A 22,202-nucleotide genomic window follows, 5' to 3' on the forward strand; every position below is an offset into this window, starting at 1 on the left:
TCAATTCCATCATCAGAACCCTAATAAGATGGGCATGTGCTTCTTGCTGGAGTCGGCCCTGCTTCACCAACTGTCTGTTTAATTGTGTGAATTTAGCCTTAAATGTATGTGTGTGCATATGCAGTCTCTCTCTCACACATACACACACAGCATTAGTTATATTAGGACAGGCAAATGAGAGAAGTTTCATTCATAAATAGCTCACTGTAAAGCGTGTCTCAGAGAAACTTAGTACACTGTTGGCCACCACACACAGCCGGGCAAGTTATTCATTGCACAGAGTAATTGTGAATGGGGCCCCCAATTCTGTGCAGTGTACAATCTGTGCAGATGTACATGGCAGCCCTCTAGAGACTCTAGAGGAATTTGTATAATTTTTGGTGTGAAAGTAAGAGGCTTTGGCTGTGTTGGCTAATCTGAGAAAGCAGGTTGGGAAAGTGTACGATAAGGGAGCAGAGAGCAAGAGTAGCAATGAGAATGAAAGGAATCATCGTTAGGAGCAGCAGCAAGTAATTCTCTTCCAGTGCCTCACCTGAAGCGCCCTCTCCCCCTGCTGATGTTACATTTTGACCCCTGGTGGATTCTAGAGCAGAAACCACAGCAAAACCCTCAACATTCCATTCCACCTCTATTATTACTATAATAGAAGTAATATGATTCACTGTTAAAAGATTCTGTTTACTGACAACTTTTTGTGAAAATGTCATGTCATTTACATCTATAGAGACTTATAACTGCAGAAATTACCTTAGTTGTCTTTTTTTTTTTCTAATTTTATTTTATTTTTAAACTTTACATAATTGTATTAGTTTTGCCAAATATCAAAATGAATCCGCCACAGGTATACATGTGTTCCCCATCCTGAACCCTCCTCACCTTAGTTGTCTTATACGTTTTTTCCACTGGCCTTTTCTTTTCCTGTTTTACTTTCCTTTCCTGACATCCATTCCCCTGAGAAAGGGACGACAGATGAGGCACGAGAGTGAGGAATTTAGAGGGGATTTGACAGGAGAGCGGAGAGCCAGGAAACAGTCCAGCAAAGTGGAAGTGAGATCATTAGAAAGAGGAGACGAGAAAGAAAGAAAAAGGCCAAGAACCAGAGAGAAGAAAGTAACACAAAGAGAGAGAACTTGAGTCTTAAATTCAAATGATTTTCTAACCTCATCAAAAATGTCTTTATTCTTTCCAATGGAGCCCATTATTAAATTTCAGTTTCCCTTTTAGAATTCTCCCATTACTTCTTAGGATTCCAAGGGTTTGATTTGCAATAATTAAGAAGAAAATGGAAAAGATAGATGGGTGGGGGAGGGGAGGACATGCCCAGTATTTCAAAAATGATTTCCCTCTCTCTTCTTTTCTTAATCTCTGTCCTTTGTCTCATTTCTTTCCATCTTGGAAAAATGCCAGGGGATCATAGCTAAGCCTACTGTTTGGGCTCATTGTAAAGAAAATCAGCAAAAGTAAAGAGAATAAAGCTTAGAAAGGTAAGAAATGGAAAGTCAAAAAAGGAGAGAGATGGACCCAGATCCAAAGAGATGGGTTTAGCCTGGGCCCTACCTTGTAGACTTTTCATCAGAACAGTACATTTGAAGTGCTGCTTTACCTGAAACCCTACTCAAAAAGGAGGAAAAGTGTAATTCTTCCAAACTGTTCAGAGGTTAGAGAGAATCGGAGACTGCTGTCCCCAACTAGCCTTGCCCAAGAGTTGTTGAATGTGAATCTGAGGAAGTTAATAGAAACAGTGATTTGATTTACTCTTGTGGGAACAGTTATTATTCTGGCTTCTGCCTAAAATAGAAATCAGATTTACAAACTTATTTTCAGTCTACATTCAGTCTAAATTCAATAGGACAAGGTTACTAATCTTTGCTTCCTTGGGGTGAAGAGTGTTAAGTGTGAGTAAGGGACTGTGAAAGGGGAAAAAAGTGATTCAGAGGAGTGTGGCAAAGGGGAAAGAAATGCAAATCAGAGGGAAAATTGAAAAACTGTACAAGCCTAAGTAAGGAAAAGTGAGAGGATAAAGGAAAGGAAAGTGGAAAGAATGAGAAAGTACAGGAAAGAAAACAAACAGGGAAAATAATTAATACTTGGTGAAAACTGCATGCCGAATTTGTATATTGTACCAGCTTCATGATTTAACAGCTCAGAGTGGAATTTCGCTGCATGTCTGCTGTATCTTTCCTCAACTCCTCATTGCCAGAGCCCCATTTCAAGCTGCTTGCTAAAATTTACATAGATTGGCTACCAGGACCACAAACATGAGCTAATAAGCCATAGCCGCAGAAAGGGCCCTGACACAGCCAGTCACGCCTTTGTTCCCCACCCATATGCACACACATCTGACAGCTGAGGAAAACTGAGACCCAGAGAGATTAAATGACACATTCGTGAAACAGGACAAACGGAACCCAAATCTAGGACTTTCAGTTCTAAGCTCAGTGTTTCATAGCTTATTTCTTCACCTTTTCCTTCCAGATTTTCTTCCTTTTCCCAACTTGTTTCATGGACTCAGTACCTCCTAGTTATGTTGCCTCTACTTTCTCTTTTTCTCTTGTTTTCACAAGTAGTTAGGTGTTAAAGCTTGTTGACTGTGTGTTCAGGTCTTTTTTCATCTCACTGCTTCTTACCTGGTCAAGACTTGGGTACCTTTCACCCAGACTATTATAATGACGTTCTGCCTCTAACCTGTTTCAGCTTCTCTTAGGGACTGCAGTCAGAGTAATCTACCTAAAATGTAATGTTAATTTTGTCATTTCCCTGGCTTTTCAGTGGATCCTCCTTACCTACCAAGCAGTATCATCCAAACTCCTTAGTGTGGTTTAAGACTCCTCCAGACTGGCTCCTGCCTTGCTCTCACTGCTCCTAAACTGAATATGCCCACCACTGTCCCAGCCCTGTGATTTTGCCCACCCTGTTGCTTATATTGGTCTTTCCTAATAGCTCAGTTGGTAAAGAATCTGCCTGCAATGCAGGAGATCCCTGTTTGATTCATGGGTTGGGAAGATCTGCTTGGAGAAGGGAAAGCTACCCATGCCAGTATTCTGGCCTGGAGAATTCCATGGACTGTATAGTCCACGGGGTGGCACAGAGGCAGATATTTATGTTTCCTCTTTCCTAACACAAAGATTGCCATCTTCATAGACTCCTTCATGATTTTCTCTTTTGAGCAAAAAGTATGTTCTCTACTTTTCTCTTAGAGGGCCTGTAACGTTCTGACTTACATTATTTGTGCACATGTCTTGAGGCCAGGTATATGTCCTGTTATTTATTTTTAATCTCTCCCAGAGTCTGTCTCAGTGCCTCCTATATAATAGATGAGCATTGAATGTTTATTCAGTTGAACAAGATTGAGTTTGTGCCAGGAGGCATGTGAATCAGTCTCATATAAGATTAAAATGGAAGTATCAATGTCCTATATTAATTTTAAATTTCCATGGCTTAAATAGGGAGTACTTCAGAATGTATGAATAATGTACTAATTATATGCTCAGCTACTAATTATATATTAAGTTATAAGGTTTTTGCTAGATTTAATATTGTCTTTAGAAAATAAGAAGAAAATATTTGCCTGTAATAGCATATCTTGGGAATTTTTACAGATCTGATTTCTTTTTGAAATAAAATTTGGGATAGAAATTGATAGATGAAAATTCTATATACTGTGAGGGAAATTTTATATTTTTCTTATAAACTATAATAGCATTTGTTTTCAGGTTCAGTTCTATAGATTGGAATATAGGTAAAAACCACATTATCGTGAAGCTCCTCTGGTACTTTTGGACACTAAAGTCCAGTGGGAAGGCCCAAAGATGAACCCCATTTGTATAAATAGCTTTTCTATAATCATTGGCTTAAGAAAAACTTTATTGAGCTAATATTTACTTATTTAACATTATATAAATTTCATGTGTACAATTTTACATATTTCTGCATGTGCTCCCCCCCAAAAATACAGGTTGATCCCCTTTCCCATTTAGTTCTCCCCCCCAATCATTTTCTTTTCTTTTCTTTTGTAGGACTCCTGCAAATGTGACTAAAAAACACCTTCAAGTATTTCTGTGTTTTTCCCCCTCCTTTTTAAGTTCAGTGAAATGTGATTTTGTGTTCCTTCCATGATGTTCTTTTATGTGCATGACTGGAGCAGAGGTCTCTTCTACTCCCCAGAGGTTAGACAGTCACTCAGAAGTGGGTCAGCAGCAAGCAAGGGAAGAACTCTCCACTAGTGTTTACATGACAGCCTTTACTTCAGACAGTTGTTGCCAGTTAATGACCCCGAGATGTGGGAATATGTAAAGAAAAAGCTGCCAGAAGAAAACATTAAATTCTATCACCTGACCGCAGAGCAGAAGACAAAGACACAAGCAGGAAGAAAAGAGGGGCTAGCAGATTTTAGATTTACCAAGAAATTGAGCTGTGATCACTTCCCTTCCAAATCAGCAGGAGTAACAGGCCATATCATGTTTGATTCTGCTCGCAGAGCTAGCTTGGGAGTGGCTCCTGCCCTGTGAGTTAGAGATCCTGGGAACTAGGGAACTCTATCAGCACAGAAAAAAGCCAAGTGGTGCCTACTGCTTGAAAGATAGCATGAATGTAGTCTTTGAGGCCGTTTCTGTAGGACAGACTCTCAGAAGGAAGCAAAGACAGGAAAGGGAATGCCTCAAAATGTCTGGCTCGATTCCTTTGTTTTTAGCTACTCTGTCTGTTCCAGGGCCCTGAGGTGACGGCTTGATACAAGGGATCACAAAGAAATATGGTGGAATTTGGTCCATACCTGAAGTGTCTGAATCAGTTCTCCTGCTCCTGTAAAAATAAATAGCACATTTCAAAGTTTGGCCAGTATAACCGCAGATATTTAGAAAAGAATTACTAGGTATGAGAAAACAACCATTCTCTAAGTACTTAGTAGGTATAATGACATATATTTAGTAAGCCAAGGGTGTACATGTGCATGCTAAGTTGTTTCAGCATGTCCAACTCTATGCGACCCTGTGAACTGGAGCTCACCAGGCTCCTCTGTCCGTGGGATTTTGCAGGTAAGAATACTGGAGAGGGTTGTCATGCCCTCCTCCAGGGGATCTTCCCAACTCGGGGACTGACCCATGATTCTTATATCTCCTGCAATGGCAGGCAGGTTTACCACTAGTGCCATGTGGGAAGAAGCCCCAGCCAAGGGTATTATCCATTATAATGCATCTTAGAGTAAAATTACCTAAATTTATGTAACATGCAAGCTGTCCAACCTACAAAAGCCATAAAAGTGAGTTGTATGTCATTACATATAATCTATTTTTATTGTGGCTATCATCTGTCACTCAGTGAGGCTGTAAGGATCCCTATCATGCTACATCTCCAGACCCTAAAAACTCATTTGGGGTTGAGACTAAAAGAAGCTAACTGCTGCTGTTCAGGGGTTTCTGTAAATGGAGTCAGTTGCATTGGGAATATATGCTCTTGTAGATATGTGGGATATATTCTGGAATGGATGGGTGCCAGGGTTTGCAGTTGCCCACCTCTGCTAGCTCTTCATCACAATCTTGGTGGCCTTAATGGGAGTCTTCTAGGTGAATAACCTCAATCGTTCATCCAAGTTATTACAATTTCTTACAGCTTAGTGGATATAAAGTAGGGGACTAGCTGTCAGTTTTTTGGACTATTTTACTTTCAGAGATATCTTTGAATAAAGTCTGTTTTCTGCATGCCTGATACCTTTTTAAAATTTTTAATCTTTTGACCATGCTACATGGCCTGTGGGATCTTAGTTCCCAGACCAGGTATCCAGCCCCCTGTACTGGCAACATGGAGTCTTAACCACTGAACCACCTGGCAAGTCCCTGTATGTCTGACTTTTAAAATTAATATCAATAATTAAAATACTTATTTTCTTAACCTACTGAATGCTAAAATATAAACTTAAGTCAGTTAATTTTCACCAAATCTTTGTTTCTTGGCTATACTGCAATAGCTATTTTGAAAGTTTTGCTGTTTGAGTAAGAGAATTATGGGAAGAATAATTATCCTTATATAATAGCTTCTCAGATAAATGTACAAAGAAATAATTCTGATCCATTTAGAGGATCTGGCAAATTCATGCAGTTCAAATTCTTTAGTGAATCTTTCAAATGTAAAGGTTAAATTAGTAATTTTCTGAGAAGTTTGCAAATACTCATAACCTTTACCAAATGGGTCTGGTGATTTAAATAAGGTTGAGTTTAATGATAAAAGTTTTCAGTATACTGAGAGGTACCAAATAAATGTACTTTAAAAGAGTAGGTGCAACCTAAAATGAAGCCTGCCATTATCCTCTTTAAAACAAAGCGAAGAATCACAGTAACACTATTGCCAAGGTATAAAAAGGAATATAAATGCTCTATAAAGTAAATCCTTCATTTCTAAAGTACCCAAAGTGACATTATAGAACTTTCCATAGTCTTTCACTTATCTAGATTTAAATTGTTCAATTTACATTTTAAAGGCCAATGAATTTGAGGGCAAAATACTCAACAAGGTCATTGTTTAATTTTGTTTGTTTGTTTGTTTCAAAGTACACGGTTAGAAAGGTGTCACCGAAATCCATGGTCTTGGAGAAGAAAAATATACACTAGAATTCATTTATCACTCTCACAGCATCCTGACTTGATCCTACAAATATCCCAGGACTAAGTATCAGTGAATCCCATTCTGTTCTTTGATTTTATTACGTCTTTCAATTATAATGAACATTCTCAAATTAGGCTCTAGCTAGTAATTATGTTCCTGATGTAAATAGGCACTAAAATATAATCTATACTTGATTAAATTGGACTAAGAGGATTAGTTAGAACCAAAATTTATTTTTTGCTTTGTTTTTAAAATCTATTTTTTTCTTTCTTTACAGTAGAGTCAGCAGATAAATGATACAGGAAGCTGAGAGACTGAAGGGCAGAGCCTGGAAGATTTTGGGATTTGCTAACTAAGATCCTTTGTAATCTTAAAATCCTAAGATTTTTGCTATTTATATAGGCATTCATTTTCTCATTTCTAATACCAATCATAACAGTGAGAGTAACAAAACTTCACACTTGCAGCTCACTTCAATCTAGAAACAAGTTATCCTTACAATTTGTAACATTTTAAGAAACTACTACGAGCAGTCTAACGCTCAGAGAATTTTTAGGGAAGTGAGGCTTTTCTGTATGTAACAGTGGATACATGTCAGTGTGCATATGTCAAAAGCCATAAAACTGTACAAGAGAGAGAGTGAACCTTAAACTAGGGACTATACTTAATAATAATATATGTTTTGTTCATTAACTGTTAACAAAGGTACCACACTAAGGCAAGTGTTACTAACAGGGGAAACTGGGGACGAGGGAGGGTGAGGAGGTGGCAGTGGTGTGGGTGTAGGGCTGTATGTGCTATGTGCTCAATTATTCTGTAAATCTAAAACTATGCTTTAAAAATGTTTATTACTTTTTAAAGATTTTTTAAGGCACTAAAAGTTAATCCAGTGCTTCAGGGCATCCATTATTTGCAAAAGGATGAGGAAAGAAGAAGTTGAAATGATTTAAACAGTTAACCTTGTTAAGATTTTTGAATTGGGTGTTTCTGAAAGCTTAGACAGGGGCAGGACAGAATTTGAGATATATTGAATGAAATAAAGCAGAGGAAGATGTCAGAATGATCAGACCTGATTAATTACTGTTTAGGAAAAATTGCTAGACTGGATGGATTCGTTTTTATCTCACTTGTTTTTTAGAAATCTTACGCTTTTCTATGAAAGTCATACTTGTACATAGCAAAAAGTACATTTCCTGTTGAGTGGCACCTGCTGCTATACCTTTGTCTCTTACATTCTTTGTCTTTCCCTCACTCCTTCTGACTGATGATTACTTTTTAAAAATTTTATTTATTTTTAATTGAAGGATAATTGCTTTACAATAGTCTTGGATTTTGCCATATATCAACATGAATCAGCCATAGGTATACATATGTTTCCTCTCTCTTAAAACTCCCTCCCACCTCCCACCTCTCACCCCTCTAGGCTGTCAAACCAGAGCCCTGGTTTGAGTTCCCTGAGTCATATAGCAAATTCCCACTGGCTATCTCTTTTACATATGGTAGTGTATATGCTTCCATGCAAGTGGAATCTTTACCATTTGAGCTACCAGAGAAGCCAAGAGAATTGAAATTATATCAAGTATTTTTTTTTTTTTTGATCACAGTGCTATGAGCTTAGAAACTACAAAAAAAAAAAAAAAAACCTGCAAAAAATGCAAATATGTGGAAAGTGAACAATATGCTACTAAACAAATAATGGATTACTGAAAAAATCAGAGGAAATTTTAAAAATGCCTAGAGATAAATCAAAACGAAAATATGACCCAAAATCTCTAGGGTGCAACAAAAGCAATTCTAAGAGGAAAGTTCATAGAAATACAATCTTACCTCAAAAAACAAGAAAAATTTCAAATGAACAACCTAACCTTATATCTAAAGCAGCTAGAGGAAGAACAAACAAAATCAAAAGTTAGTAGAAGGAAAGAAATCATAAAGATCAGAGCAGAAATAAATGAGAGATGAAGAAAACAAAATAAAAGATCAATGAAGCTAAAAGCTGGTTCTTTGAAAGGATAAACATAATTGATAAACCTTTAGCCAGACTCAAGAAAAAAGCGAGAGAGCTTAAATCATTAAAATTAGAAATGAAAAAAGAAGTTAAAGTTGACCTCACAGAAATACAAAAGATCGTAAGAGACTATAAGCATGCCAAAAAACGGACAACCTAGAATAAATGGACAAATTCTTAGAAAGGTACTAAGACTGAACTAGAAAGAAATAGAAAGGTCCCAAGACTGAACTAGAAAGAAATAGAAAATATAAGCAGACCAAACACAAGTGCTGAAACTGAATCTGTGATTAGAAAACTCCCAACAAACAAAAGTCTGGGACCAGATGGCCTCACAGATTAATTCTATCAAACATTTACAGAAGAGCTAACACCTATCCTTCTGAAGCTATTACAAAATTTTTAGAAGAAGAAATACCCTCAAACTCATTTTATGAGGCCCACCAACACCCTGATACCAAAATCAGACAAAGATACCACAAAAAAGAGAGAAAGTTACAGGCTAATATCACTGATGAACATAGACACAAAAATCCTCAACAAAATACTAGCCAATGAAACCTAACAGTGCATTAAAAGGATCATAAATCACAGGTAAGTGGGATTTATCCCAGGGATGCAAGGATTTTCCCAATATTCAGTGTGATATACCACATCAAAAGATTGAAGAATAAAAGCCATATGATCATCTCAATAGATGCAGAAAATTTTTGACAAAACTCAACACCCATTTATGATAAAACTCCAGGAACTGGGCATAGAGGGAATTTACCTCAACCTAATAAAGGCCATTACTTTGCCAACAAAGGTCCGTCTAGTCAAGGCTATGGTTTTTCCAGTGGTCATGTATGGATGTGACTGTTGGACTATAAAGAAAGCTGAGTGCCAAAGAATTGATGCTTTTGAATTGTGGTGTTGGATAAGACTCTTGAGAGTCCCTTGGACTGCAAGGAGATCCAACCAGTCCATCCTAAAGGAAATCAGTCCTGAATGTTCATTGGAAGGACTGAGGTTGAAGCTGAAACTCCAATAGTTTGGCCACCTGATGCGAAGAGTTGACTCACTGGAAAATACCCAGATGCTGGGAAAGATTGAAGGCGGGAGAAGGGGACATCAGAGGGTGAGATGGTTGGATGGCATCACCGACTTAATGGACATTAGTTGAGTAAACTCCGGGAGTTGGCGATGGACAGGGAGGGCAGGCTTTGCTGCAGTCCATGGGGTAGCAAAGAGTCAGATACAACTGAGCGACTGAACTAAACTGAACTGAATAAAGGCCAAGAGTGCAAGGAGATCAAACCAGTCAATCCTAAAGGAAATCAATCTTAAATATTCATTGGAAGGACTGATGCTGAAGTTCCAATATTTTGGCCACCTGATGCGATGAGCTGACTCATTAGAAAAGACCCTGAGGCTGGGAAGGCACAAGGAGAAGAGGACGACAGAGGGTGAGATGGTTGGATGGCATCACTGACTCAATGGACATGAGTTGGAGCAAGCTCCGGGAGATGGTGATGGACAGGGAAGCCTGTGCTGCAGTCCATGGGGTCCCAAAGAGTCGGACACAACTGAGTAACTGAACAACAAAAATGACAAACCCCCAGTTAACACTATTCTCAGTGGTGAAAAGCTGGAAGCATTTCCTCTAAGATCAGGAAACAAGACAAGTATGTCCACTCTCACCACTTTCAGTTCAGTTCAGTTCAGCTCAGTCGCTCAGTCGTGTCCGACTCTTTGTGACCCCATGAATTGCAGCACACCAGGCCTTCCTGTCCATCACCAACTCCTGGAGTTCACTCAGACTCACGTCCATCGAGTCAGTGAGCTCACCACTTTAATTCAACATAATTTTGGAAGGCCTAGCTGTGGCGATCGGAGAAGGCAATGGCACCCCACTCCAGTACTCTTGCCTGGAAACTCTCATGGATGGAGGAGCCCGGTAGGCTGCAGTCCATGGGGTTGCTGAGGGTTGGACACGACTGAGCGACTTCACTTCACTTTTCACTTTCATGCATTGGAGAAGGAAATGGCAACCCACTCCAGTGTTCTTGCCTGGAGAATCCCAGGGACGGGGGAGCGTGGTGGGCTGCTGTCTATAGGGTCGCATAGAGTCGGACATGACTGAAGCGACTTAGCAGCAGGAGCAGCAGCTGTGGCTATCAGAGAAGAAAATGCAATTAATTGATTTTAAATATACTTTTTAATGCAAATTTCAGAACATCTGGTCATATAGGAAAATTTTCTGAAGTGGACTTCCTTGAATTTGAACTGATAGTTCTTCCTATGGCTATGAAGAGAAACCCTCATTTTGGTTCTTGGGCCTTAGAAGAAGCGCTCACAAAGAGAGGACTCCTTGCTCGATCTGACTTTGTTTCTAGGACTGGCTTCTCATAAGGCAACAGTCCTCAAACATGGTTGTACATTAGAACCACTTGGAGGCTTATTACAACACAAAATGATGAGCCCATCTCAAGAGTTTATGATTCAGCAGGGTGGGAATGGGCTCAAGAATTTACATCATTTACCAGCTCCCAGGTGCTGCTGCTGACCAGCCACACATTAAGAACCACTGGTATAGAAACCCTCACTAGGACACAACGCTTTGCTTAAGCAGACCACCAAAATCATAATTTGAAACTGAAATCATATTGAAATTGAATTGAAATTGACCATTGAAATCATAATCGAGATCCAGCAACACCTGGAATGTATTGACACTTGGATGTAGAGGCTCTAGAACTGTGAGAAATGTGGCTGCCCAGGAGCTAGAGAGTAAAAAAATGTTACTCTGACTTCAAGGTTTATGAATCTTCCAAGGATCATCCATATTCCTTTGCTTCCCTGGATCCCTACTTAGCTGGAAAGGAGGTGAAAAAGAGAGTTTTGAACGATTACCCCTCAGTCGATTAAGATTTTTTTTCAGACAGAATAGCTAACTTTCTTTTATCCTTGCTGTTGGAAATGAATTAATAGTGACAATCATGACCATTTACTGAACACCTAATATGGCCCTCTTATAATCGCTATACAGTCAATCATCTTGAAACCATTCCACCAGCGCTCTACCCTCTCTTCAGATCTCTGCCCTTCCTCAGAGAAGCAGTCCCTGACCACTTATATAAGATAGACCTACTCCCTCCCTCCTCAAATGCTTCTGTTACTTTTTGTTTTCTCACAGCACATTCCAGCTGGTATAATACACTTTGTTTGATTATCGATACCCTCCACTAGAACGAAACACTGCATGACTTATTTTCACTGATGTATGCCCTGTCTCTAGCACATAGAAGATGCTCAGTACATATTGAATGAATGACTCACACCTTTAAAAAGTTTGTTTCCCTGTTTTCCCCTGTTCCTTTTTATATTTAAAAATAACTTAGACATAGTTCAATACATTCCTGATTTTCATTCTTGCTAATATAGCATTTAGATCTCTATGTTTTTCTCTGGTTTCTTGATAGCTGTTACTCCAGAATAAACATATTAACTTTTATTTTTATAATACCACAGTGTCTCTCACATTCATCATGTAATTGGGTATTTATGATTATAAAAACATTTTTTCAGATTATTAAGTTATTCATTGGAAGTGTAGAAAAGTGTAAGGGACATGTAAAGAAGAAAATAGAAGTGTAAAGATAAAAGCACCCATAATTACTCCAGACAATCAATGCCCTAACTCCAAAATGTGGACACCATCATTCTATTTTATTTCCTTCAGCACACACCATCTATACAAGGCAGATAGCGCAGAATGCCAGCTGACTGGTTTAAGAAGTTGGTGTGAAAATAAAAATTAGACAAGGTTAAACCAAATGGACTGCAAGGAGATCCAACCAGTCCATTCTGAAGGAGATCAGCCCTGGCTGTTATTTGGAAGGAATGATGCTAAGGCTGAAACTCCAGTACTTTGGTCACCTCATGTGAAGAGTTGACTCATTGGAACAGACTCTGATGCTGGGAGGGATTGGGGGCAGGAGGAAAAGGGGACGACAGAGGATGAGATGGCTGGATAGCATCACTGACTCGATGGACGTGGGTTTGGGTGAACTCCGGGAGTTGGTGATGGACAGGGAGGCCTCGCATGCTGCGATTCATGGGGTCACAAAGAGTCGGACACGACTGAGCGACTGGACTGAACTGAAACCAAATGTGGATAATTGAGTTGATTGTGTTATCATTCATATGTCTGAGATTATGTCATCATTCATATGTCATTCGTATGTTTGAGAATCTTCCATGACAAATGCCTGAGTTGCAGGGACTTTATTTATTTTTCCTTTATTTTTGGTCTCACCACACAGCATGTGGGATCTTATTTCCCTGACCAGGGATTGAACCCATGCCCTCTAGATTGGAAGGGCATAGTCTTAACCAATGGACTGCCAGGGAAGTCCTGCAGGGACTTTAAAGCATGCACTTATTTACATATTTCATGTCTTAGCATCATTTGGCATCTCCCTGCTTCACATACCTGGGTTCTTCAGCCTTGAGAGTTGTGCTTTCAGAGTCCATTGTCCTTATTTCACGGGGTCTGTCGCTCATCTCTTTGGATTTCTCTGTCTCATCTTCTTCTGGAGTCAAGGTAGTTTGAAAACATCTTTCACCTTCGAAAGTCAGTGCTAGGTTTGAGATGGTGACGCGTTTTGGGGATTCTCTAAACTCATTCTTACTTTTTGTATCTCGTAAACACCCAGACTTCAGAATGTTTTCCATTTTTTCCTTTGAAAATAACAAGCAGCAGCAAATCAGGTGACAGAAGAGCATCACACAGAAACAGATTATTTATGAAGCAGTAATCATTTCATTCATATTTACTGAGTGCCCTCGAGCGCACAAGTACAGTGATGAAGGGATGAGGCTTGGTGTTGCACAGCCGTTGAGAGGAGCCTAGGTGGGCCTGGAGGCTGGCAGCGTGGGGGCCCGGCACAGCACATTTGAAACCTCATGTGGTCATGCACACCAGTATCACCTCAAGAAGGAAAATTAGGACTCAGTCACAGGGCTTCCTCTCCCTCAACTGGCAGGGAAAGGAAGGTTTTCTAGAAATGTCTTGCCACCAATTGTTCCCATCCAAAGTTGCTCTTGACTTAAGAGCATCTAATAGGTGACAGGAGTTGGAGGTTCATAAAAATACTAAAGAGTTTGCTTTTCAAAAGACCTAAAATTTAGCATTCTAGTATCTCAGCCATTCTCCTAGTGCCCCTGGCGTCTGTTATTAGCACCACTGCTCTGTCGTTCCTCGCCTCCCCCAGACTCGCTCTTGGGCCTCAGAGCCATAGGCCAGCTGGTCTGAAAGATTCTGTCTGTCTAACATCACTGACATCTGCGCCTTCTTCCCTCTTTTGTCATTATCTACTCCACCACCTCTGTACTGTTCTTTGAAAATAATGCAGTAATCTTCTGTAAAAATTAAACATTTTTTCTGACAATGAAAGCAATATATATTTTTCATAGAATATTTAGAAAATCCTAAAAGATATACAGTGAAAGGGAGAAAATTATTGCTTTTTGATGCCACAGGCCAGATATAACTACTATGGGACATTTCATTCTGGTCTTTTTCTCCATTTATTTATTTTGAATGTGCCTGTTTTGTGATCATATTGCAGTGCTGTAGCCCATATTTTTTCACTTCAAAATTTATTATAAAAATCTCCCTATGTTATTAAAAACTTTGTAAAGCTACTTGAATTTTTTTAATTAAAAAATATTATTATAAAAAGCAGAACATTCAGAAACCCGTAAAGAATAAAACATCAATTGCTTATAAGACCACAACCTAGAAATAAACTATTATTAACAATATGACTTCCCCCTCTCCTATTGTCTGTATATACACTTGCTTTTTTATGTAATAAGGATGCGAAAGTTGCTCAGTTGTGTCCGACTTTTGAAACCCCATGGAGTATACAGTCCATGGATATCTCTAGGCCAGAATACTGGATTGGGTAGCCTATCCCTTCTCCAAAGGATCTTCCCAACCCAGGAATTGAACTGGGGTCTCTTGCATTGCAGGCGGATTCTTTACCAACTGAGCGCTCAGGGAAGCCCAGAAATAACTATTAACAATATGACTTTCTCCCCCTCCTATTATCTATGTATACACTTGCATTTTTATGTAATAAGGATTATAAAACCCTTTAGTTCATTTTTCATTCAGCTTTATATCATAAATATTTTTCCAAGTAAAGAAAAATTCTCCAACAGAATTAGCGCTACGGAGTAATTGTTCATTTAACCAATATTTACTGAGTGGATATAATCTTGTCCGTCACTTTGGTTGCTCCTGAATGATATAAACATGGAACATGCCCTTTGTGGGTTTAAATTCATTTAGCCCTTCCTCTGTGGTGGATGTTTAGGTTACTTCTTCATTATCATTATTTTATTTTTATAAACATAGAATAGATGTGGTACAATTAACATCTTTATAGTTAGATTCTCATTCTTATTGGTGATTAATTCCTTAAGATTAATCTTACAATGTGAGAGGCCTGGGTTTGATCCCTGGGTTGGGAAGATTCCCTGGAGAAGGAAATGGCAACCCACTCCAGTACTCTTGCCTTGAAAATCCCATGGATGGAGGAGCTTGGTGCAGGCTACTATCCATGGGGTCACAAAGAGTCGGGTACGACTGAGCGACTTCACTAATTCCTTAAGAAAGATTCTTAAAAGTGAAGTCACTGAGTCAAAGGGTGTCAACATTTCTAAGTTCTTGACTCATAATGATTTCAAGAAAGTTTGTTCTAATTCTCACCCTGCCATGAATCTTTAGAAACTCCCAGATGACCCCAACTTTACTAATGCTGACTGTGTTGATCTCTTAACAGCTTTATGGATGAAATATTTTTTGGTTTGCATTTTTTTATTACTAGTGAGGTTAACCTTTTCCACTGATTTTAGTAGCTAGTGGTTTCCTCTGTGAAATGTCCATCTTTTCCCTCTGTCATCTTTCTGTCCTGGGCCCCACGGGGAGTTCTCAGCTACAGTCTCCACACCAATCTCTTTACCTACAATCTGTCCTGCCATCAGAATAATCTTTTAAAAACACAGCCCTTTCACTCCCTTACACAGAGCTTTTGTGGCTAAGGTTTGTTCAAAGCCTGAGTCTACACTTCTTATTTTGGCATTTAAGATTTGCAAGCAATTTTCCAATCCTATATCTTAATATTTTCCACATATATTATGCTCCAGCCAAACTGATACATTGTTGGATATGGCTCTGTGTTTTTCCACTTTCTGGCTATTTCTAAAGCTGCTCACTTCTTTGGGGAATTTATTTTCTTATTTTTATTCCTCACTTTTACTTATTGAAGTTTCACCCCATCCTTCAGTGTACTTCATATATTTGTGCACATTTAAACCTTAATATAACCCTTACATGATATTAATATTCTCACTTGAGAGCTGCATGTTCAGTGACTTGGCCAAACTAACATGAAGCAGGCAGGGCAGGATTCCAACCCAGGACTTCTGACTCTGATACCAAAGTTCTTTTTATCCTACCATGCCTCCTGATACAGGGTTAAGTTTTATGGTATGGATGGTCACTGCCTATTTCAGGGGACATCTTACAACTCTTTTAAGCAGGGGTTCAGGGATCAGATCTCATTCTTAGTGTTAGGTTAATCAGAGTAAACTCCATACTATTTCAATAATCAATGTCATGAAGCTCACCAAAGAGAGTGAAAGAGAGTAATTATTAGAGAATGAAAGTCTTCTATGTCACATACCTTTTCCTCCTGCTTGGCCTTGAGTATGTCATCATTTTCAAACACCACTCTGACCCCTGAGCTTGCTGTGACTCCACAGATGTCTGTGACTTCTGTGACTTCTGTGACAATATTTATATCTGGGGCCTCAGTGACCTCATTTTCTGGAATATCCGTGACGTCGGTGACATCGGTGATGTCTGTGAATTCCGAGAAATCAACGCTTTCTACATCGTTGTTGGGGTCTGAACATGTGGGCAGGTGTGAGGTCTGTATGGCAGGGAAGGCTGCTATATCCATGATGTCCACTGAGCCTGTGATGTCTGTGCTGTTTGTGATTTCCGAGAGGCTGGAGACTTCCGACACTTTGGAAGCTTTGGCTTTCTCCTTATTCAAGAGGGAGATGAGCTCTACCCACTGACAGAACAGGGCTTCTTGTTTGCATGCAGGGGCGCAGAGCTGTAGGTAGTAGGCTCGGCCACTCACCAGCTTTACTTTGATGCGCATATTCTCGGCATCATGTACAGAGAGAGTCACAAACTGCAGAGGGAGAAACCTGCAGACAAATGCAAATATCATCTGGAGGCCTGATTGGAAACTGTCACAAGGCCTTTCATGTTATAGACATTTGTGGAGTGAGACAGGACACCAGGTGCATCTCTCAAACAGGTTTGGGGAGGAGCCGGCGTGGGATGCGGCAGGACCTTCTTGTGGCCACATGTTCCCAGGTCTGGCTCATGGTTTTTGAGGCTCAAAACCTTGATTTTTCATACATATAATCAGGCTCCTGAAGACCAACTCACCTGAATCATACTCCTAAGACTATCAACTGGTATATCAGCTATTTATTACTTATCTAGGAGAAGTTGTCCCATTTAGTTAGTCCTGCAAGGTTGAGACTGAGAGTGATTTGCTGTGGGTCCTACAGCAAGTTGGTGGATTGAGACAAGAACAGAACTAATCCTGATGGAAGTTGGGATGGTGGGGGAGGAAGTTCCTGTTCAGTCAGTTCAGTTCAGTCGCTCAGTCGTGTCCAACCCTTTGCGACCCCATGGACTGCAGCACTCCAGACTTCATTTTATATAATTAGTCAATTAATTTGGTTGTCCCAGGTCTTAGCTGCAGCACGTGGGACCTTCATTCCCTGAACAGGGATCGAACCTAAGCTTCTGCATTGGGAGTGTGGAGTCTTAGCCACCGGACCACCGAGGAAGTCCCCTAGGTTTAATTTTTGAGAAGTTAAAGGTGAACCATTTGTTTTGACTGCCAGGTTGTCAGACAACCTCCCCAGACTCTAAGGATATGACTCTGTCATCTGTAGCAGGAAACAAAGTGAGGAGCACTTATCATCTGTGTTTCTAGTCTCATCTCCTCCGGGGTAAAAGCGTCTTTTTCTGACAGGTCGTGAACCTCTTTCCTTTGTAACTCACCTGGTAAGCACCAGATTTTCTGGAGAAGGAGATGTCAGGAGACTTGTAAACAGGGGTTCTGAATCTTTCTGGGCGGTGGGTGTCAGATGAGCCAGCAACATCACGTTAGGGGTCTTGGTGGTGGGATTGGAAGAGCAGATGCCTACGGTCACCCAGTTGGCTCGGTTATGAAGGTAAATGGATTCCCCTCTCCTGTTGACCTGAGGCAGAGAAGAGGAAGAGGGAAGTTCTGATAAGATCTGTGGCCTCAACAACCTCACTTACCCAAACAGTGTAGGAATAAAGGAGAGATGAACCATGATGCTATAAAGAAAGCTGAATGCCGAAGAATTGATGCTTTAAAACTGTGGTGTTGCAGAAGACTCTTGAGAGTCCCTTGGACTGCAAGGAGATCCAACCATTCCCTCCTAAAGGAGATCAGACCTGGGTGTACATTGGAAGGACTGGTGTTGAAGCTGAAACTCCAATACTTTGGCCACCTGATGCAAAGAGCTGATTCATTGGAAAAGACCCAGATGCTGGGAAAGATTGAAGGCAGGAGGAGAAGGGGATGACAGAGGATGAGATGGTTGGATGGCATCACTGACTCAATGGACATGAGTTGAGAAAACTCCAGGAGCTGGCGATGGACAGGAAGGCCAGGCATGCTGCAGTCCATGGAGTCACCAAGAGTCGGATACAACTGAGCAACTGAACTGAACTGAGCTGAACTATGATGCTTTTGCTCATGTGACTTCTTGGAGATATCACAGTGAATAGACGTGGTCCCTGATCTCTGGGGTCTGCTGGTGAAAATGAACATTAAACAAGTATATCACTAAGTGTCTTATGTGTTATTGAGCACAAGTTCAGGGTACTGTGCTGTGGGGTGCATGACAGAAAACTTGACTTAGTGGGGAAGAAGGCAGGTATGTGTGTAACTACCTTTCTCAGAGAAGATATGTTTATTATAAATTGTAGCAGACAATTTACAGTCATATACTGTTCTATGTTATAGTCCATACAGCCAAGTGGTTCTCACAGAAGTCAAACTCTTGTATCCATAGTTCAGTTCAGTCTCTCAGTCGTGTCCGACTCTTTACGACCCCATGAATTGCAGCACGCCAGGCCTCCCTGTCCATCACCAGCTCCCAGAGTTCACTCAGACTCACGTCCATCGAGTCAGTGATGCCACCCAGCCATCTCATCCTCTGTCGTCCTCTTCTCCTCCTGCCCCCAATCCCTCCCAGCATCAGAGTCTTTTCCAATGAGTCAACTCTTCGCATGAGGTGGCCAAAGTACTGGAGTTTCAGCTTTAGCATCATTCCTTCCAAAGAAATCCCAGGGCTGATCTCCTTCAGAATGGACTGGTTGGATCTCTTGTATCCATAACCCCAAGATAATAGTAAAATGTAGTAGAATGAAGGGTGAATTTTGAGCATGTGTTGCCTTTGTTCTGAATATAGTTTTATTTATAAGGTTATGCTATTTAATTCTTAATGATGACTGTGTTTAACAACCAACTTGTAAACTTCCTGAACTCTTACCAATCAGCCAGCTCGGTACACCCTGGCCATAGAGTCAGAAAAGGTCCCCCAAGGAAGGGCCTCTAAATCAGACCTGAGCAACGTGGGACATGGACTGGCTGGGCACAGAGCAGAGTCTCTGCTGGCTGGAAGAGGATGAGACTGGAAAGTGGGTGGACAGGGATGTGAAGGAAGCCAGAGAGGGAAAGCACTTGGTTTCCCAGCTGTGTATTAATTGCTGCAAAAAAGTAAATTACCAAAAAACAAATATATTTAGAAGGAGATTGTAGCCTACACTATTGATTAGCTACCCAAAGCCGTGTTCCTATTCTTCCTGATTAATAGAATTCTGGTTTTGTCCAGGATCCACCCCTCAGGGATGGTGCCCCCAGCTGAGGAGTGAACTCATCCACCCAAACTAGTCATGGTGGTCCCATCCCCTGGCCAGTGATTGCTGTCTGCAGGGGCATGTACTCAGGCCTGGCCAATGGGACCGAGCCTCCTGGTGGCTCTGGGAAAGGGGTCTCAGCTCTCACAGTTGCAGAGAGGAGATGTACCCCCTCTCTTGCTGGCAGCTGTCATGTCCTGCTCACATGTGATGTCCTCAAGGGAGAAATTTGTAGGTAACAGGACAAAAAGAGAGAAGCCGGGACCCTGATGGTTCCTGCGAATGAGTTGCAGCCCTTTGGTTCTTTCAATCTGTATCTGTGTTAGTCGCTCAGTTGTGTCCGACTCTTTGCGACCCCATGGACCATAGCCCGCCAGGCTCCTCTGCCAATGAGATTCTCCAGGTAAGAATACTGGAGTGGGTAACCATTCCTTTCTCCAGGGTGTCTTCCCGACACATGGATCAAACCTGGGTCTCCTGCATTGCAGGCAGACTCCTTACATCTGAGCCACCAATTTACTTGAGATAATCAGTGTTCTTTTTCGCTCACACTTGAATCAGGTACCTTGATAACTTGCTGCCAAAGACATAGCAATCACAAGAGGTTGTGTGTGTTGAAGGGAATAACTTATCTAGTTATGACATGTTCAGTTCAGTCGCTCAGTTGTGTCCGACTCTTTGCGACCCCATGAATCACAGCACGCCAGGCCTCCCTGTCCATCACCAACTCCCGGAGTTTACTCAAACTCATGTCCATCAAGTCAGTGATGCCATCCAGCCATCTCATCCTCTGTCGTCCCCTTCTCCTCCTGCCCCCAATCGCTCCCAGCATCAGTGTCTTTTCCAGTGAGTCAACTCTTCGCATGAGGTGGCCAAAGTACTGGAGTTTCAGCTTTAGCATCAGTCCTTCCAATGAACACCCAGGGCTGATCTCCTTTAGAATGGACTGGTCGGATCTCCTTGCAGCCCAAGGGACTCTCAAGAGTCTTTTCCAGCACCACAGTTCAAAAGCATCAATTCTTCGGTGCTCAGCTTTCTTGACAGTTCAACTCTCACATCCATACATGACCACTGGAAAAACCATGGCTTTGACTAGACGGACCTTTGTTGGCAAACTAATGTCTCTGCTTTTGAATATGCTATCTGGGTTGGTCATAACTTTCCTTCCAAGGAGTAAGAGTCTTTTAATTTCATGGCTGCAATCACCATCTGCAGTGATTTTGGAGCCCAGAAAAATAAAGTCTGACACTGTTTCCCAATCCATTTCCCATGAAGTGATGGGACCAGATGCCATGATCTTTGTTTTCTGAATGTTGAGCTTTAAGCCAACTTTTTCACTCTCCTCTTTCACTTTCATCAGGAGGCTTTTTAGTTCCTCTTCACTTTCTGCCATAAGGGTGGTGTCATCTGCATATCTGAGGTTATTGATATTTCTCCTGGCAATCTTGATTCCAGCTTGTGCTTCTTCCAGTCCAGCGTTCTCACGATGTACTCTGCATAGAAGTTAAATAAGCAGGGTGACAATATACAGCCTTGATGTACTCCTTTTCCTATTTGCAGCCAGTCTGTTGTTCCATGTCCAGTTCTAACTGTTGCTTCCTGACCTGCATATAGGTTTCTCAAGAGGCAGGTCATGTGGGCTGGTATTCCCATCTCTTTCAGAATTTTCCACAGTTTATTGTGATCCACACAGTCAAAGGCTTTGGCATAGTCAAGAAAGCAGAAATAGATGTTTTTCTGGAACTCTCTTGCTTTTTCCATGATCCAGCAGATGTTGGCAATTTGATCTCTGGTTCCTCTGTCTTTTCTAAAACCAGCTTGAACATCAGGAAGTTCACAGTTCACGTATTGCTGAAGCCTGGCTTGGAGAATTTTGAGCATTACTTTACTAGTGTGTGAGATGAGTACAATTGTGTGGTAGTTTGAGCATTCTTTGGCATTGCCTTTCTTTGGGATTGGAATGAAAACTGACCTTTTCCAGTCCTACGGCCACTGCTGAGTTTTCCAAATTTGCTGGCATGTTGAGTGCAGCACTTTCACAGCATCATCTTTCAGGATTTGAAATAGCTCAACTGGAATTCCATCACCTCCACTAGCTTTGTTTGTAGTGATGCTTTCTAAGGCCCACTTGACTTCACATTCCAGGATGTCTGGCTCTAGGTGAGTGATCACACCATTGTGATTATCTTGGTCATGAAGATTTTTTTTGTACTGTTCTTCTGTGCATTCTTGCCACCTCTTCTTAATATCTTCTGCTTCTGTTAGGTCCATACCATTTCTGTCCTTTATCGAGCCCATCTTTGCATGAAATGTTCCCCTGGTATCTCTAATTTTCTTGAAGAGATCTCTAGTCTTTCCCATTCTATTGTTTTCCTCTATTTCTCTGCAGTGATCACTGAGGAAGGCTGATATGAGGACATATCTAAGTTATCGAGAGCTGACTGCCTCCCCCAGTGTTCTTTAAAGCTTGAAAATGATTATTTGAGAAAGGTGCAGAAGAAAAATAAAAAGATTATTAGGAAAGAAGCACACAGAAGGTGAATTACATCAAAACAT

General features: G+C 40.8%; 1 protein-coding gene across 2 annotated transcripts in view; it reads right to left on the reverse strand.

Moving 5' to 3' along the window:
- The window catches only part of GARIN2 (golgi associated RAB2 interactor family member 2), a 30,160-nt gene that overhangs the window by 1,270 nt on the left and 6,688 nt on the right, over positions 1 to 22,202 (reverse strand). For both annotated transcript variants that reach the window (XM_086320202.1, XM_086320201.1), the window contains 4 exons: positions 17,754 to 17,953; positions 16,345 to 16,879; positions 13,083 to 13,330; positions 4,772 to 4,800 (listed from right to left, as the gene is read on the reverse strand). In XM_086320202.1, coding sequence (XP_086176328.1) covers positions 4,772 to 4,800; positions 13,083 to 13,330; positions 16,345 to 16,879; positions 17,754 to 17,854 — 913 coding nt within the window. In that variant the 5' untranslated portion in view covers positions 17,855 to 17,953. The remainder of the gene's footprint in view (positions 1 to 4,771; positions 4,801 to 13,082; positions 13,331 to 16,344; positions 16,880 to 17,753; positions 17,954 to 22,202) is intronic.

This window comes from Bos grunniens, chromosome 10, assembly GCF_055505025.1.
Source record: "Bos grunniens cultivar Pamir isolate PY7600 chromosome 10, Bosgru_T2T1.0, whole genome shotgun sequence".
Classification (NCBI taxonomy): Eukaryota; Metazoa; Chordata; class Mammalia; order Artiodactyla; family Bovidae; genus Bos; species Bos grunniens.